Below are 17,897 nucleotides of genomic sequence, written 5' to 3'. Positions count from 1 at the left end.
CGATTACACTATCATAAAGATATATAGTAGCTGCATAACAATCAGAATGATATCTGATGCGAAACATTGCGAAAACTTCATAACCTCAAGATCAAAATAGTCTATATATGTACCCGGTTAACAACAAAATCTAGTGAAGTATCTATAAAAAATGAAAAACAATTAAAGTTGAAAAAACAAATTGAAGCACATGCCACCACAAATGGCTGGATCAAAATCTCTTTTCTGCATTTTGGGGATCATAATTGCTCGGTTGACAAAGACATTGGGGATTCCTTGATTCTTGCGAGGAAAGCACTTCGATGAGACACATGCTAAGACAATACATAATCTCGGATCTTTGATTATGAGTTTGATTTAAAGGGTCAGATCTTTGGGATCTTCAATAATCTTAGCTAATGTTTGCAAGAAAGCTGCCAAATCAGCACCATATATGACCCGATGATCTGCAGTAACGTTCACCTGGAAGAATTGGGCAGAGCACAATAACTCAAGCAGGTGACAAGTTTCATTAAATAAATGCAGACATAAAAGTTGACCAGACGAATTATAGAAACACATGAACCCACCTGCATCTGATTTTTCAGGCCGATCCTACCATCCTTGGTACCAACCAGAGTGGCTTGAGAAACTCCAACAGCCATAATTGCACCCTGTAGAAATGCCAAATATGGTTCAAAATGATCAAATGACCTGCAAATTCATATTATCAATCAATTCATGGCAATTGTGCCTTTGCTATAGCTTCCAACTTACAGTTCCTGGGGGTAAGATGGCATCAAAGCGATCCACGCCAAACATTCCAAGGTTAGATAGAGTGAAAGTTCCTGTAACATATCGAACAATCATGAACCAAAAGCCAATATCATGAAGGAGCTGCCAATATTCACAGTAAGTTCACACTTCCCATTAACACTTGAAGACAATGATCTATGTCCATAAATGGACAATGAATGAAGTTTCACAATCTAATTATAGCTATCAAACTAAATTTCTTGAACAGATGAACTTTATCATTGGCTAAAGGGAGCTTTATCAGACGTACAATTCAAAAAGATGGCTAGCGTTCCCGCCCAGAACTATATCATTTCTAAGGGGCGGTGGATAAAAGTCAGCTAAAGCTCCCAATCACTAACAGTTCAGGGTTAGACACTTGTTGATTTTATGACCTGACAAATTCAAAAACAACCAAGATGACTTAAACCACTGAGAGTCATATTAAGGGAAAAGAAGACTTTTTATACAGTCGTTTAGCAGGCTAGCAGCAATTTGTGTAACCTAGTGAACTTACCTGTACTGTATTCATTAGGTTGGAGCTGCTTTGCTCTTGCTTTATCAACTAAGTCCTTCCACTTTCTTGATAGTGAATAAAGGTCGATCTAATAAAAAAATATAATGAGAAATCGAAGTTAATCAAGTAATTAATAGAGAGGGGCAACAAACAGCAGAGTCTCACATGAATTGAATGGCAAGAAGTGGAGTATGGTTACCTTATCAGCATCTTGAAGCACTGGTGTAATCAAACCACCATCTATGGCCACTGCAACCGCAATGTTGATGTGACTGTTATATGTAAAGCTTTTACCATCTCTACAGCTGGAATTCACTACAGGATGTTTGACCAGCGCAAGAGCAGTGGCCTTGGCTAGTAATGCTGTCATCGTCACTCCTTTGGACTTTACCTGAAAAATATTGGGAAAAAAAAAGCTTGCTAAACAAAATCATAAGCCGAAATAAAAAAAGGAAAGGCCTCGTTGATATAAAGTCTTAGGGCGTGTTTAGTTTTGCTATGGGGTGTTTCCGGAAGAGTATTGAGGAAATATTTAGGAGACACGGTTTTGGGAAAATATATATGCCTGTGATTTTGTTATGAAGAAATAGAATTGTTCCATCAAATCATGTCATAAAGTTTTTAATAAAGTTACTTAAATTTTAAATTAGAACATTTTGGATTAAAATATTATATGATATTAGAGTATTTTTAGGAAATTACTGAGAAGTACAGTTAAAAATAATAAGTAAGAATATGAGAAGAGGAGAGAATTTTTGTGTTGGGGAAAGAAAAACAGAATGAATGGTAGTGTTTTTGATGAATAAAAAGTTATTTCTGGGAAGTGAAACAAACAAGGACTTGGTAACTAACTAGAACTATCAGATCAAATCTACGATATGAGCATGAATACTGCTGGATAATAAGATAAGCGTCCCCTGATTCATCCATTTTATTAACAACAGTCAGAATTTTTTATGTTTCGTTAGCACTTATCCACATGGAACTCACAAATGATTTTTTTTCTCAAATTAAGCTAGTATTTTTAAATTCTCCTGTGAATCACCTACATCATCACGATTCACTAATTCATATTCAATTTAACCATATGGATTGCTTGGCATATACAATTTAACCTCTCAAACAAGAAAGAAAAAATATGTAATTCTACAGTGACATCACGTTACCTTCTTGTACAAAGCATCAAGCGCATCAGTTGTGATAGTATAGCCCACTCTGAAGGTCGGCACTGCCAAGCTCTCCACCATGTTCCTGCTCACCGCCCCTTGCATTGTGGTGAAAGGCACCACTGACCCCAACTCAACACCCTTTGGCTTAGCCATGTCGGTAGGCACCTCTGTAGCACTACTGCCGCTCACTTTTGCAGCAGCCACCGCAGCCTCAACGTCCTTTGCCACAACCCTACCGTTTGGCCCACTTCCAATAACACCCCTCAAATCCACCCCAAAATCCTTAGCCAATTTCTTGGCATATGGTGACGCCACCACTCTCTTCCCCCCTTCAGACGCTGGATGCACGGCCAATGCCAATGCACCTGAATTGACTGCAGCATTGGTAACATTGGCAAATATAGATGCTGAAGTGGTCGTCTGCGGGCTCGATATTTCGTCCACAACCTTCGGAGACTCTGTTTCAGCAGGAGCAGAGGAAGAAGATTTCTGAGATTGGGCGAGTGCAATTTCTTCCTCAGATTCGGCAAGCAAAGCAATAGTGGATCCCACAGCAGCGGAAAGGCCTTCGTCGACGATAATTGCAGCAAGATACCCATCATAAAACGACTCCACATCCATATCCGCTTTATCCGACTCGACCACTACAACAGACTCTCCTTTGGCCAGCTTCTCGCCCTCCGATTTGACCCAGCTAACGATTTTCCCCTCAGTCATGGTGGAGCTGAGCGCCGGCATGAATATCTCGCGGATCTTGGATTGAATTGGGAGAGTGGTCCGTGTGAGGTTGGCATCTCCTCCGCTGCGGTACGGAGGAGCTATGGGTATGAAGGAAGTGTGAAGGAGGTGAGAATAAGACATTGTCGATTTGGAGAAACTGATGATTTACAAATGTTCGATGAAATTCAAATGGAATTATAGCAAGAAAGAGTGGCGATTTCTCGAACGCATCGAATCAAAAGGAGACGGACGGAGGTTTCAAGACCTCAACCAACTTTACCGGTATTCTCAGTACTCCTCCATCAGACCGGACTTTTATGTAATTAATTAATTAATAATTATAGAAGTACGCCCGGCTCAATTTGAATGATTTATTATTTATTTCTTAAAATTTTATTATAATTATTTTTATATATTAGAAAAATAAATAAATATATATATATATATATTTAAAATTATTAGTAACATTTTATTTTGTTTATATTGGCTTTGTATTGAATTTTGTATGTTTTATTAGGTATTATTAATTGCTTTAAATTAAATTTATTTGTTGTACATATTGTTCTTGTATAATAAATTTTGTCTTTTATTAGTTGTGTTAAGTTCAATTTGAGTTCTTTGATTTATGTGTTAAATTCCATATTGTCCGTGTATTTTATTTTTTTCTTTTATTAATTGTGTTATTATTAAAATTGTAAATTAAATTTTTTGTGAGTTTAACTATATATTGTTTATATCATTTATTAATTGTGTGAATAAATTTTACATAGACGAAGAGTCAATGTTTAATTTATTATACCATTTTATTATTTCAATTATTGTGGATGTATGCCCTTTCAACTGCCTCATCTTCGTTTTTATTTCATGCTACTGTGTTTTAGGTGTTAGTTTCTGTTTTTTTTTTCTTCTTTTTTTTTCCTTTTTTTTTTAATTGTTGATTCTATGCAATTTATAATATCTTGTGCCAATTTACCATTATTAAATTATACAAAAAAATGGATCCAGAAAAAGTTTTGATTTCACATCTGCTTCAAGAAACTTATTTTGTGTGATTGCTAATTCGTTTCTGCACCTAAGGGTCTGGAGTGCATCGGTTCCATCTAGCTTTGTTGGAACATTTCATGTTCATAATCTTAATTTTGATATTAACAAATCTTGTTATTTTGTTTCTAATGATTTTACCTAAGTGCGTAGAAATTAGAACTGATCAGGATTCGAACTGATCAATTATCGAGCCAAAACTGAAGCTATCGAGACGCAAACTGAAAGCGCAAATTAATCTCCCATACCGAATCAGTTCAACTGATATATCAAAGACCAGCTCAACTGATTGTCCAGCTGATAGGTGGTTCAGCAGATGACCTTCAAAAGCCCAGCCAGCTGATGAAGAGCTCAAATGATGAATAGCCCAGCTGACCAGTTCAACTGAAGCAGCGAAATCAGTTCAGATGAGGAGCCAACTGATTTCACCGAATCAGTTCAAGATCTTTGAAAACGAGATGTATGACACTTGCAGCTACGTTATACCATGTTTGGGACACGAGAAATAGGGCGATTTTTGAAAACGAAAAGCCGAATGTTGACGCTATTATTAAGAAGATCAAGATTTTAATTTTTTGTTGTATTCCGAGTGCGATATATGTAATAGATGACGTGTAGTATGTAAAAAGCCATTAAGAACATAAAAGCCATTAAGAACTATGTTCTTGTCTTATTACGAGAGTGTAGTTGTACTTATACTATTCTTTTTAAAGTAATTTCATTTAGAAAAAAAAAAAAGGGATCACACTTAAAATTGTCGACGGAGCTTTGCGTCTCTCTTTCCTCTATGTTTAAGATTTTATTTTATTATATTTTGGAATCAGACTTTGTGTTTAAATTTTTATTGTATTATATATTTCTTATAAAATAAAGAATACTGTAGAATTTTGGATGTCTATATATAGATATATAAAAAAAACAGTGATTTATTGCTTTTTCTGCCGGTTGGCGGTTGGTCCAGCTGGTTTGAGAATATAGCTCGAGATTGATAGTGGGAGCTTTATCCGACGAAAAAATAGAGAAAAATAAAATCCAAAACTTTTACACGCATTGCACACAATAGCTAACAAAGAAATTCACCGTGGATTCTTTCAAGAATCAAGATTCAATCTTTACCCATAGCGCACACACGGGCACCATCCAACGGAAGCTTAGAGTAGTGTGGAAAAACACTGCTAGAAGGGAAGAGATGCTAATCCAGTGCGCCTTTTCACTTCCTACACGACACTGTGAAAGCACCACCGCCATCACCATACCCAATTTATCTCCAAGAATCAAGTTTCAGAGCCCATTTTCTTGTGCAGTTTCATTCTTTCATGGAAATGAAACTGCCTTTTGTTACTTTTCAAGAAAGCCCAATTCGAGGAAGCTCAATTTTACAGTTCCTAAGCTCTCTCTTCAGGTATAGATTCACGTCGCTAGGTCAATTCATGCTTCGACGCACTCCCGCCTCGTGTTTTCGACAGAGTGTTGTGCCAACCTTTCTTTGGTGTTGGGGTTCTTTAAGATTTTACCGTTTTTGCTTGTAGGCAGTCGACTGCAGAGCCGGAATGTCAGCGTAGTTGGGTTGACTTAGTTTATTTTGGATAGGTTATGCACACTAGTGATTTTTTTTCCATATTGGGGAATAGGACCGCCTGCTCACCCATCCTATTGTAGCTATTGCTAAATAGTGATAACTGATTTTATGAACTGGACTAAATTAAACAACAGCATTGGTTGTTTCTAGGAAATGGGAAGAACCAGGTTAGGTTATTTATTGAATATCATTGAAAATTAACAATCAAGTTGGACTTTAATTTACTCTATGGAATGTTTTATATACGAGTGTAGAGTGAATGAGAATGGATTACATGAAAATTTTTGAGACTGGGCGACGTCAAGTAGTTTTTTTCTGGCGATTGAAGTTGAATAATCAGCAACCCAAATGAATAATTGCATCCATGTTAATTTGTTTTAGCCACTATTTTTTATTGTAATTATTAGGCTTCTCGTGCTTGCTTGTCCTGTCATGCCAGTGATTGATTTGTTTTTCAATGACCTTAGGTACAGGAACAGGAAATTCAAAGGTGCTCATCCCTGACTTCAACAAAAGCTAAAGGTAATAAGGTTGCCTTCTTTTTAGAGATTCTGTCTTTGAGTGCCTATTCGTGCAAAAAACGAGAACCCGTTTCTTCCTTTTCTGTGTTTGTGTCTGGCCAAGTAAGTGAATTACAACATTGTGTACATCGACGATCTCTGTTACTTCCTGCCCTCCAATCTGTTGTGAATATATTCTTTTATAAAATATGAATGATGACTGTCATTTGGTAGGTACATTTACTGACATCTAAGAACTCCTTTTCCTGCTCCGATATAGCTGAAATCTTTACATGACTAATATTCTACTTTGGCTTCTAAAAATTTAATTTTGTCATTCATGTAATCATTTATAGATGGCTACATCATGAAGAGGAAAGTGGTAACTCGTGAAAGTAGAGACACCTAAGAAAGCTCCTTACTCTCCTCGAGTTGTTTCTGTCTCCATTTCTAGCATTATGAGATCGATTTACATTTCAATGTGTGCTATCTGGATGTTAGCTTCGGTTATATTTCAAGATTTATCATATGGTTGATTCATAAACTCTTTGGTATAATTTTTTGTTCATGGATATTTTGAACTTGTTTTTAAACTTTTAATTTTTCATGATATAGAGCTTAAAGCATAGTTTAATTGCTTCCGTATAATTTAGCAACATTTTATATGCTGATATAAGCATATAGTTTCAGACTTATTGCAGAAGCCTTTTGTCGGTGATGATACAGAAAGAGTAGATGTGCCTATCGGTTTCATAACATCAGTTTTATGCTCATCACTTTCATGGTTAATACCCATACAAGTGGCGCAAGCGAGTGAAGATGTAAGAGAAAATGTGGTATACGAGGTTGGGGAGTTGTTTGAATTGGGAATCCAGCTTTCCTACTTGCTTTTACTTCTAGCTTTGCTTGGAGTTGGATCTTTCTTCGTGATTCGTCAAGTACTCGTGCGCAGAGAGCTTGATCTTTCTGCAAAGGAATTGCAAGTTAGTGCTCTTGTATATTCTTTCTTTGTAGTTTTCCTTCTACCTAAGAAGCTGGCATTTAAATCCCATGCCCTTGGCACTCTATTATGATAATTAAACCCCTACTATTAGTACTCTAGTTGCAATCTATCTATTGCTAATAACTATCTAGATACTCGACATGAATTAAAAGTCACAGTAGCTAAATTGATTGCTCTAGTATATTATTTCAAACAGTTGGGTTGATGTTTGTGATACATCAGTTCACGTATTTTTTCTTGCTTTTTGCAAGATGCTTTTTTTCCCCTTATAATCTTAATCAAGATGCTTGATTTTGTGTATTTATCTTTGAGTTATTTTTAATTATAAAATCACAGGAGCAAGTTAGAAGTGGTGATGCTAGTGCTACTGAGTTATTTGAACTCGGAGCTGTGATGCTGAGAAGAAAGTTTTATCCTGCTGCCACCAAGTTTCTTCTTCAAGCAATTGATAAATGGGATGGGGATGACCAAGATCTTGCTCAAGTACGATTCATTTCATCATCTTGATTATAGTTATCAGTAGCGCAGATGGTGGCACTGCCAACTTCTATTTCATTGTTGATTCTATCAAGTTGGCTTTGATTTGTGAAATTTTATTTTTGTTTAGGGTGTACATGATTTCTAAAATAGAGAACTTATCTTCAACCAATGGAACTGGTAACACCATTATTTTCCTTTTAAACTGGACAAATGTTGTTTCTTCGCTGTGCGGAGCTGGCGCTGTTAACTTTGGCTAGCACTCATTGGATAATTTTTGTGATGCGATATATTCTTGCATTCGGTCACTCATTTAATTCATCGATTCTTTATTAATGCACCAGGTTTATAACGCCCTTGGTGTCAGTTATGTCCGTGATGGAAAAGTTGAAAAGGGAATAGCTCAGTTAGAGAGTGCTGTCAAACTTCAACCTGGTTATGTCACTGCCTGGAACAACCTTGGTGATGCTTACGAAAAGTCCAATGACCTAAAATCCGCTCTTAAGGCATTTGAAGAAGTTCTGCTTTTTGATCCTAATAACAAGATCGCACGTCCCAGAAGAGATGAACTGAAGGAGAAAGTAAGCATGTATAAAGGAGTTCCTGTAAAATCAAAGAAGAAATGACCAACCATAGCTCGTATGATGATTGATTTCCTTCTCTAGCCAGGAAAGTACTTTCGGTTTCATGTTCTAACTTGGACATCCTGGTTCACCAAGTTCTACAATTGATTCACTTGTTATAGTCGGAGAGATGGGTGTGGTTCGCTAATGCTATCATTTATACAGGAACATTTTTCAAGAGGTAGAATGAATCTATGGTTTCTTGCTGCATGGATTGGTTCAAACGGCCCCAATAATAATTTAGCGTTTTTATTACTAGTAGTATGCTGATATCATGAAGGTGAAAAATTAGCTTGTCAATTGTAAGATTGTGACCATTTATGAATATCATGCTAATTTATGAATATCATGCTAAAAGGGTATAGCTCGGTGAAGTTTTTGATAGACAAAGCCGTTTTCATTGCAGTAAGAAATTGAAATTTACATTTCGAAACAAACGGAAGGGGAATCTTCATTTAGAGTTCTGTGACACTTTTGCTGAAATTAGAATTATGCAGTAGTATGAGCTTCAGGCCTTTCACACATTCTCCAGCAGATTTTGACAATTTCTTCGATGGGCTGGGATAATATATCTCCTTAAGTATGGAATCATCCACAATGGACCAAGTAGGTCCTCTGGGCGAACTCTGGGTGTACAAAAACCTTTCAGAGAAAGGATTCACCAAGCTTCTACGGAATTCCTCTGCAGTCTCACAAATAAGACCCTGCAACAAACAAAACAAACATTAAAGTGAAACATTATAAATACTCCGGACAGAAAATGTAATATATATGCAGAGATTCCCGTACTTCAGCCATGGCCTTTATCTTCAGAGTAACATCATCACTGAGAAGCACGAACTTTTCATTATTCTTGATTCGTTTAAAGAAAAACGCAGACTCAAGGATATGATCTTCAGTAGTAGGAGTAACAATTTCATGTAAACCATATGGGGAGAAGGAAATTGAGCCAACGGAAGCTGTATTTGTAAACTCATTATACCAATGAGGAGACGAAGCATGTGGTGGGGTTGGAGGAATCAGCATGCCTTCCTCTGCTGAGCTCTGCACGTATATCCACCATTTTGTGTTCTCCATACAATCTTCAATCCATTGCAACGCTGCAGAAACCTTGCCCGTTCTTCTAAAGAAACCCCCACATCTTAACATGCAATCCAGTTCTCTTAGGACTGAGATCATAATCAGTAATCAAAGTAAAGATGGCAGTCCATAATTTTTTATACTAAAATGTATCGAGAGTTTAAATAGTTCAATGACTGGCATTTACCGATTCTGGGAATGATCAAACAAGTCCCTTTTAGACCTCGCAGAAGTTGCAGCTCCTTCATGGAGTTTTTGTTTAGCAAACTAGCAGTATCTACAATGATAGTCCACCTTTTCCTTTCCTCCGTCATAGACTTTTTCTGCAAAATGCATGGAATATATGAAATGCAAGATTGAACTTTTTAATCTATTATAGTTTAAATGCAACAAAAGTTGTCCTGAAAAAGATGAAGTTGCTGCTTTCTTAAATTGTGTCAAAAAATCTAGTGCTATATCAAACAAGAAAACAAGCCCGTTACACATACAGGCGGAAGAAAAGCCTCTTCAGACTTGAGAAGGTTGGTACGTCTGCCACCTCTCATAGTGGCTTCATGAGTTGAAGGTTTTGAGTTGCCACTACCATTACAACTGGGCTTCAGGGACAGAGCTTGAAAAGAATTTCTATCTCCTCTGGACTTTAAGATAGACAGTTTTTTCTTGAAGTTGGCATGACTTTTGAATGCAGAACTTTCTAATTTCTGTGCCAGAAGAACTTTATCAGGCTGACTTTCTGTATCTGAAGTAGAAAGATTATACACCTCTTTATACAAGTTGCAATTAGCAGATTTGCTCAAGGGCGATGATCTATGTGAAGAAGTCGGGTGTTTAACTACTTCTAATATTTCCATGTTCTTTGTAGGCCTAAGACAACGAGCATTGGGAGATATATTCTCTTTGTCCGGAGTGAAAATGTCTTTATCCTGATTCAAACTGGACATAGGAGTCTTCAAGATTGATCCACGATTCCTCTCACCATTGCTCATCCAGGATCCAACTAAAAGACAAAAGGGAGAATGATTTTCCTTGTCTGGAGTGAATATTTCCCCCTCTTCGTGATCAGTACCAGTAAAATCATCTTTCGAAACTGATTCAGCGTGGTAATTTTCATGGACTAATGATTTAACATGTGAACTATTAATAGGCGTAGGAGTCTTCAAGATCGATTCACGATTCTTCTCAGCTTTGCTCATCCAGGATCCAACTACAAGAGAAAAGGGAGAATGATTTCCCTTGTCTGGAGTAAATATTTCCTCTTCTTCATGGTCAGGACTAGCAAAAGTGTCTTTTAAAATTGATTCAGTACGACAATTTTCATCAACCAATGATTTAGCATGTGAACTATTGCTAGTCCCTGCACTACTCTTTTCTGTATGTCTTCCAGTTTCAATCTGAACACTTTCCGGTTTACCCCTTCTTGACCAAATGCTCAAACCCGATCTTTTCTCTGACTTCATTCCAGGGGTTTTCGTATTTTTTATTGCAGATTGTGTTTGAGACACCAGTGAGGGACAAAGTACTCCAGAGGTATCGTGTTCTTTGTCAAACTCACATGGCTGTATGCTCAAGATTTTATTCTCTTGAATGTATATTTCCTTGGTTTCCATCTTCTTGTCGTTGAAAAATGAATTACACGAGTTTTCAGGCATGAGACTCCCTGATGGACTCAATTTTTCTGTTGAAAATGCTGGATTTTCATCAGAATGTAGCAGTTGTAGACCTTTCATACTATCGCTCAATATCTGAGCTTGATCATTCATGCAAGTCACATCCTGGAAAAATCAAATTTATAAAATACAAAAGAAGTATCATAAGAAAATCGATTGAACCACATTTGTAAGAACGCCTTTTCAAGTGAATTCTAAAAATTGACCTGAAATGTCTCCCCTTCTGCGTCTGCATCGAAGGTATCTGCGATATCTGATTGAGGCACAAATGGGTTGTCTATATCATAAGCACGGCTTAATGGAATCCAATTCAGCTTGTATAACCTACTCGATCCTCCAAGTTGCAATGTATCACCTTCATTCATTTTCATCAAGACTCCTGCCTCAATTCTCTCCCCCGAAACCCAAGTTCCGTGTACTGGAAAAATGTGCCCCTCAAAATCATTAGCTAGGAAAACCAAATGAATTCAATCCACATTGTCACACAAAAACTTCTTAGTTAGTCACATCAAGAGCGACGGAACATCATGGATGGCAACTACTTCCGTCGAGCTATACATTAAAGAATAATAAATTCCAAACAAAGATTAAATAATTGTGCAATTCAGGGCACGATCAGATCATTACCAAAAATGGACCTAAACTGAATTAACTGATGCATTTCGGCATTTCGATCATAATCAGTTTAAGATATCATCATCAGACCATAGGAAGAAAATCCATCAACAATTCACGATAATGTACACACGCACATTTAAAAGGGTTTCAAAGAAGAATTCACCAGAGGACAAATCAGTGACGAAGAGGGAACGAGAAGAGGGTTTCAAGGTAATGCGGAGGTGAAATCTGCTGATACTCGGATGCTCCAACTTTATACTGCAATCTGGGTGCCGCCCCACCACCAACGTCTCCTCTATTTCTGAATCTTGATCGCCATTCTTCGCAGTTAAAGATGAATAAGGAGAAAGTGAAGGCGGATTATCCAAAAGATAGATGTTCTTGAGGATGCAGTTGTTTTTCAAGACTGTGAACACCGGGATTTCCCTCTCGTTTGATTCGAGTTGTTCTTGGTTGTCTCCCATTGTTGAGGATACCGAAAGCAATCGAAAGAGTGCGCCGAGTGTGCGTGGATCTGTGACCGGAGAAATGGGGTTTTGTTTCTCGGTTTCTTGATTCTTGAATTGAAAAGGGATAAGAGGGGAAGTGGGAATTCGAATGAAATTTTGTAAATAGCGACCGTTTGGAAGCGGACGAGTACAGCTGGCAAAACGGCTAAATTTATCATCCCTCTCGTTCGTCGACAAACATATAACAGCCAAATAAGAATGAAAAAATAGTACCACCGTAAAATTGAGACGACTCGACTATATATTTATAATAAAAAATATTTTTTTTAAAATCGAATCGAGTCGGAGATATATTTAATCAAATTGACTCGTATGACGGTGTCATAATAGTTTTGTAAAAAAATAATTACTTTTTTTATCTCTTAATTACAGTATTATAATCGACATTCTTTTATCTTTATCGATATATCAATTCTCGAAAAACATTGAAATTGTACAATCTTACAAAATTTATATCATATTCATTTAACAAATAAATATCATAAGAATTTATTTTAATAAATTTTTAGTCTATTTATAACCAACATATCTCAATAAAATACTTTTGAATTTTTAAATAATATATCAGTTGTACCATTGATAATTAGATTTTTTTAATTAATAACTTATTCTATTTTGGATTGTGTTTTTACTATGTTTCGAAATTTTGGTTTTAATACATTAGCTTTTAATTTTTACTATTATGACACTAAACAAGTCATCAATATTCAGTGTCACATTAGTCATTGTTGGATCCCTAAAATATATGAATCTCGAGTATTTCACATGAGATTTTTAAATGAAATTGTATAAATATGTAAAGTGTGGCCATGATCTCGAGTATTTCACTGAGAATCTATGGATCATAATACGATTATACTGAATTTGCATTGAAATTTTTTCTTTTTTGATATTAATTTTCTGGACAGTTTCAAGTAACATAAATATGTTACGATTTTGATTTTTTTTTAAAGAGTAAATTGTTATAATTATAAATAAAATAAAAAAGGAAAAAATCCTTAGTAAAATGAAGAGTTGACTGCCCAAATATCCATGCCCAAACGTCACCGTTTGAAGTGGAAGAGTTTCTGAAACGTGCCAGATAAGCAACGAATCTCATAAATAGTAGAAGAGGAGGTGTTCAATTGACTCCGAAATCAAGAAAAAAATTGCGAGAAGCGAAGAACAATGGAGGAGCTACAATCCGCAATAAACTCGCACATGGATCAAATGGCAGATCTGGTGGAAAAGATCACGGCAGAGCTCCGCTCCGGGCTCAAGCCCGCGTATGAAAATTTTTTGGGCTTCTTTTATGCCATTGATTGGAAGGTATTGCACAGATAACAACGTTGTTTGATTAAAGCTGCTAGTTTCTGGCCAAGTTGAGTGTCATGCCTGTTTCCACTTCAAACGTCGGCTTTTTTAAAAGAAAGAAAGGCCCTTTTTAACGAAATAGCTTCTCTATCCAACTGCGCACATAGTGGAATTGATTTGCATTAATGATCTTAGATCTGTTCATTGAGGTTTTGCGATTTGGATTGTACTTCGTCTCACTGAACATTCTGTTAGTGTTAGATTATTTTAGGTTTTATACTAAAGCTGGTTTACAATTCTGTGGTGACCACATTTTACTTGCTGCAGCTGGTGGAAGTGTGGTAATGCGATTGATCCCTCGTTGAAGGCTTATAATATTTTTGTCTTTTTTAAAGTAGGCTATTTAATTTGATCAAATACCCAAAATAACTTTTAGGTTGTTTTGGATTGATGGGTTTGATTTGGAGTACTGGATTTGATTTGGGAAAGGATTCGAAGAATACCTCTAATTGTCATTAAAACTTCATGAATTGTTATTATAACCCCTACATGCTCGTCCTGCATGTGTCTGATATCTGGCTATCCTTTCTTGTCTCCAGGAACCTTGGTTGATATGTCTTATTTCCTTCCATGTGTTCTTACTGCTACTAACTTTCGCATCAAGGAAGAATGTCAACTTTCAGATGTGTTTGTTTCTTCTTGCACGTAAGCTGGCTGTATTTTCCTTGATCATAACATTCTTGCATATTGAATCCTTTTCTCTTGAACATAATACTCTTGCACATTGAATCCTTCTCCTTTGTAATTTTGTACCATAAGATTTAATATTCCAAAACAGGTGTAATCTTACTCCGTTGACATCAAAAGGAACTAGCATCAATTGTTAAAATTAGTAGAACCATGTGTAGATATTAGTCTCTTATGCAGCAGATGCAGAAACTATAGAGGTTCAAGGATTGTGGCCAATCTCCATGCCCTGGATATGAACTGTAGTCTGAAGAAGATGTTTAATAAATATAGTGTTGCATCTGTATCAATCCCCACACCGTAACTTGTTCGTGAACATAATAATGAAAATATAAGCCGCAGGCTGAAGATGATGCTCAATAAAGATAGTGTTGCATGTGTATTGGGACGTCAAATTCTTATTTGCCTGTTCGGAAGCAATTTATTTATTGCAGTTACATTGTTGCAGTTGGAGGAGTTTATCTCGCTGAGAGGCTTAATCGTATCTTAGCTGGAAATTGGAAAAGTTTTGCAGGGCAAAATTATTTTGATTCGCATGGACTTTTTCTCTCTGTAGTTTGGTCTGGGCCGCTGTTGGTGATGGCACTCCTGATCTTGGTAACCAATCAGTCAAATCTAGTTCATATTCTTTTTACTCCTATCGTTCGCTTGATATTTTGTCTTAATTATGGTTGCAGGTGAACACATTGTTTTCGATGTGCCATTTGATTGTTAGATGGAAACGAGCCGAGCTCAGAGATCGGGCGAGAGCAGCTAGTAATAAAGAGGATTGAGTTTTTACTCTGTTTCTATATATTTTTGTTCACGCCTTCTTCTGAATTTCAGTTTTATCATGTTAACTGCGACTGATTGCATCTTCATTATGTAAAAGTGACAAGCAGACAGTTTTTGAAGGGTATACAGATTATTTTTGATCGAGAACATAACTTGATCTATTTGAGAGAGGGGATTTTTCACAATTTTTACATTTGAAATTTTTGTTATTTTTCCTGCGACTGCAGTTTTCAGTCTTTCACTTCGTTGTCTTTGTGATGCATCTATTGATGTAAAATTGAATTCAGAAATAATGGCAGCCTTGTTCTGTTGTTTAACTTGGACAAGTGGGCAGCAGAAAATTGAACTATTCTAACTATAAAACTATTCTAAGTATAAAACTATTTTAAGAATACAGTATTTTTTAACTTGTCTCAATCCCTGCAAAAATAAAAGGAAAACAGTTGGCCAAGATAGAAAACGAAGAAAATACTGAATAACGTAGGATGGAAAAAACCTTTGTAGAATTCTCCTTAAAACCGGTGCGTAAAATGGTAGAAGAAACATTAATCGGGTTTGGCTCAATATCATGTTTTGCTAAGAAAATCATATGCTGGCCACAAGGACAATAATAGCTCAAGAATTGTGATGTTTTTTTTTTTAATTTTTCAGTCAACTGGTAGCTTTTTCATGGCGAAAATCGCTCCTCCCATTACTGCTGCAGTTCCTCCTAACATAAAGGCAGGCAAGTTGCTACCTCGAATAATGAATCCAATGGTCCACTCACGAGAGCTACTCCCATCTGTTTCGACTAAAACTTGTGGTAATCATGGACTAAAGAATGGTACTCTGCAAACGAGATATGGGAACTTACTTGTGGAGTTACGATTGCGAGATTCAGTAATCCTAACGCAAGCCCTTTTGAAAAATCAATAGTCCGAAATCGAGTCTGTGCAGATTGTGATATGTATCAACAGAAATATACGATTCTAAATTATATACCTTGATCAGTAACACTGTCTTTCGAATATGTGGAAGCTAAGGCAAAAGGGATAGTGTAAGTGACCTGCAGAAATGTTTCGATACTACTTAAATAATCTGGAACTTTGATATTTGTTCTTAGAACAGAGTGAACTACATTGAGTATCAAGGTCTGATGATACTTTATAAATTTGAACGTGAGTTATGGTTGAGGAGCAATTGTTATATTTCTCATCTTGTGTGACGAAATGAACGGCACAAGATGGAAATGATGCTCGAAATATGGAAAGGTTTGATTTACAAATTCGCATTGTACCATTACTATCGGTAGTAGTTTGTATATCTATTCAACAGCAATTAAATCAAGAACAATACGGAAGTCACAAGGCTGGGTACTAAACTAACCGCTTGTGGCATTCCCAAAGCAGCAAAAAGAGCAACACAAGAGACTTTCACTTGAAAAGGAGGAACGAGTGAAATCCCTTGAGTATTGAGTGCAACTTCTCTAGCACGTACTGCCATTTTAGTAATCAAAACAGCAACCCCATGCAAATAGCGAGAATGAAGTTTCCAACTCCCCGAAGAGCCTTACGTTACCAAAGAAATGCAAAAACTGATCCATGAAAAGAGACGCATGCAACCCCTAGTGCCACCACATTTAGCAGTAACCCCAAGGACCCTGCACACACCCCTCGATCATACAGATCAATCTGTTGTGAAGTCAAGGCCGATTCTAACAATTTTTGGGCGAGTCTAACTTTTTTTAAAAATTCTCTCATCGTGTGTTCATATTTTTTAGTTTCATAAAAATTTTTTCGAATTAAATCAATATATTAAAATTAATATAAAAAACAAACGAATAAAAAGATCAAACACGTCCAAAATGATAACTAAAAAAATCACCGTATAGAGCAGATTTATACATTTCGCCAAACAGATTGTAGACAACAGATGGAATTGTCGGATACTATAGCAATACTACTGGTCTAATGCTATAATACAAAATTTTAGTGCTCGATGAAGCAAAACAATCTTGTACGAGAAAATAAAAAAGAAAAACCAACCGCCAAAAATAGTCAGATACGGTAAAGAATATAGCGGAAGATTCATGATTATCTAGAAAGATCGAGAAACTTCATGGTTTAGATTTTCTAGGGAATTCACTATTAATCGAATAACACCGAATGAATCTCGATTCTAGGCGCCGCTGTGCCGCTTGCTGGCGACAAGAAGCGGTAGCGAACGTTTTTTTTCAATAGGTTCTCTGTAGTCAAATATTTCATACGAACTAGTAGTGTCTGGGCATGAGGATTGCGCGAGTTAAAAAATAGAGTCAAAAATATTATGTCCACTAATTAAACATTGAGTAGGCAGAGCAAATTTTTTCTTTTATGCGGGTTAAGACTTAAGAAATACTAGTTACTCTGCATACACGATGTGTGTGTACAGTCTTTTTTATCATTATCGATTGACTAAAGTGAAATTTGACAAATTATAGAGGGACTGAATTGATATTTGAATTGTTGAAATAAAAAAATAAAAATAAAAGTGTGTGTAGAAATTTAAAAACAAAAAGCAAAAAATGAAAGTGTAATATTATTATCATATAAGAGTAAAGTTAGAAGAAAAGTTAGTGTAATTCCTAGGTGGTTACTATCATGTCCTCAACTTTAATAAAATAGAACATATACATGAAATATTAAATTGAAATTAACAAAAAAAAAATGATTGTTATTTTTGTAATAAAGTATGGAGATATCAACCTACCAAAGGTAGTTATTATAATATTCATATTTTTAATGATATAATTATAAGAAATATTGAATATTGAAATGTGTGGAATAAA

At 36.1% G+C, this 17,897-nt stretch overlaps 5 protein-coding genes across 7 annotated transcripts; 2 read left to right on the top strand and 3 right to left on the bottom strand.

Annotated features, from left to right (window-relative positions):
• Positions 1-54: 54 nt before the first annotated feature.
• Positions 55-3,481, bottom strand: LOC142551730 (dihydrolipoyllysine-residue acetyltransferase component 5 of pyruvate dehydrogenase complex, chloroplastic-like). Its single transcript, XM_075661114.1, has 6 exons — positions 2,458-3,481; positions 1,491-1,682; positions 1,292-1,379; positions 757-827; positions 570-653; positions 55-462 (listed from the first exon to the last, which is right to left on the bottom strand). The coding sequence occupies exons 1-6, from the start codon at positions 3,319-3,321 to the stop codon at positions 358-360; spliced, it is 1,404 nt and encodes a 467-aa protein (XP_075517229.1). The 5' UTR covers positions 3,322-3,481; the 3' UTR covers positions 55-357.
• Positions 3,482-5,214: 1,733 nt separating this feature from the next.
• On the top strand, positions 5,215-8,613 carry LOC142551728 (tetratricopeptide repeat domain-containing protein PYG7, chloroplastic-like). 3 transcript variants are annotated; one of them, XM_075661111.1, is made up of 5 exons: positions 5,215-5,623; positions 6,268-6,322; positions 7,027-7,283; positions 7,640-7,786; positions 8,125-8,613. In XM_075661111.1, the coding sequence occupies exons 1-5, from the start codon at positions 5,411-5,413 to the stop codon at positions 8,404-8,406; spliced, it is 954 nt and encodes a 317-aa protein (XP_075517226.1). In that variant the 5' UTR covers positions 5,215-5,410; the 3' UTR covers positions 8,407-8,613. The 3 variants fall into 3 exon arrangements, with proteins under 3 accessions (XP_075517226.1, XP_075517225.1, XP_075517224.1); XM_075661110.1 differs by having other exon boundaries at positions 6,991-7,283; XM_075661109.1 differs by having other exon boundaries at positions 6,985-7,283.
• A 243-nt stretch (positions 8,614-8,856) lies between these two features.
• Positions 8,857-12,419, bottom strand: LOC142551727 (FHA domain-containing protein PS1-like). The gene is made up of 6 exons (XM_075661108.1): positions 11,932-12,419; positions 11,357-11,568; positions 9,972-11,255; positions 9,671-9,806; positions 9,193-9,572; positions 8,857-9,107 (listed from the first exon to the last, which is right to left on the bottom strand). The coding sequence occupies exons 1-6, from the start codon at positions 12,230-12,232 to the stop codon at positions 8,859-8,861; spliced, it is 2,562 nt and encodes an 853-aa protein (XP_075517223.1). The 5' UTR covers positions 12,233-12,419; the 3' UTR covers positions 8,857-8,858.
• Positions 12,420-13,331: 912 nt separating this feature from the next.
• On the top strand, positions 13,332-15,857 carry LOC142551724 (uncharacterized). Its single transcript, XM_075661106.1, has 4 exons — positions 13,332-13,585; positions 14,170-14,275; positions 14,766-14,914; positions 14,995-15,857. The coding sequence occupies exons 1-4, from the start codon at positions 13,445-13,447 to the stop codon at positions 15,088-15,090; spliced, it is 492 nt and encodes a 163-aa protein (XP_075517221.1). The 5' UTR covers positions 13,332-13,444; the 3' UTR covers positions 15,091-15,857.
• Positions 14,994-16,768, bottom strand: LOC142551725 (sucrose transport protein-like). The gene is made up of 4 exons (XM_075661107.1): positions 16,457-16,768; positions 16,073-16,136; positions 15,945-15,988; positions 14,994-15,872 (listed from the first exon to the last, which is right to left on the bottom strand). The coding sequence occupies exons 1-4, from the start codon at positions 16,571-16,573 to the stop codon at positions 15,801-15,803; spliced, it is 297 nt and encodes a 98-aa protein (XP_075517222.1). The 5' UTR covers positions 16,574-16,768; the 3' UTR covers positions 14,994-15,800.
• Positions 16,769-17,897: the final 1,129 nt, after the last annotated feature.

The sequence above is a fragment of the Primulina tabacum genome, chromosome 7 (assembly GCF_025594145.1).
Source record: "Primulina tabacum isolate GXHZ01 chromosome 7, ASM2559414v2, whole genome shotgun sequence".
Lineage (NCBI taxonomy): Eukaryota > Viridiplantae > Streptophyta > Magnoliopsida > Lamiales > Gesneriaceae > Primulina > Primulina tabacum.
The sequence above is the reverse complement of the archived record's forward strand: the minus strand, read 5'-3'. Positions and strand labels throughout refer to the sequence as shown.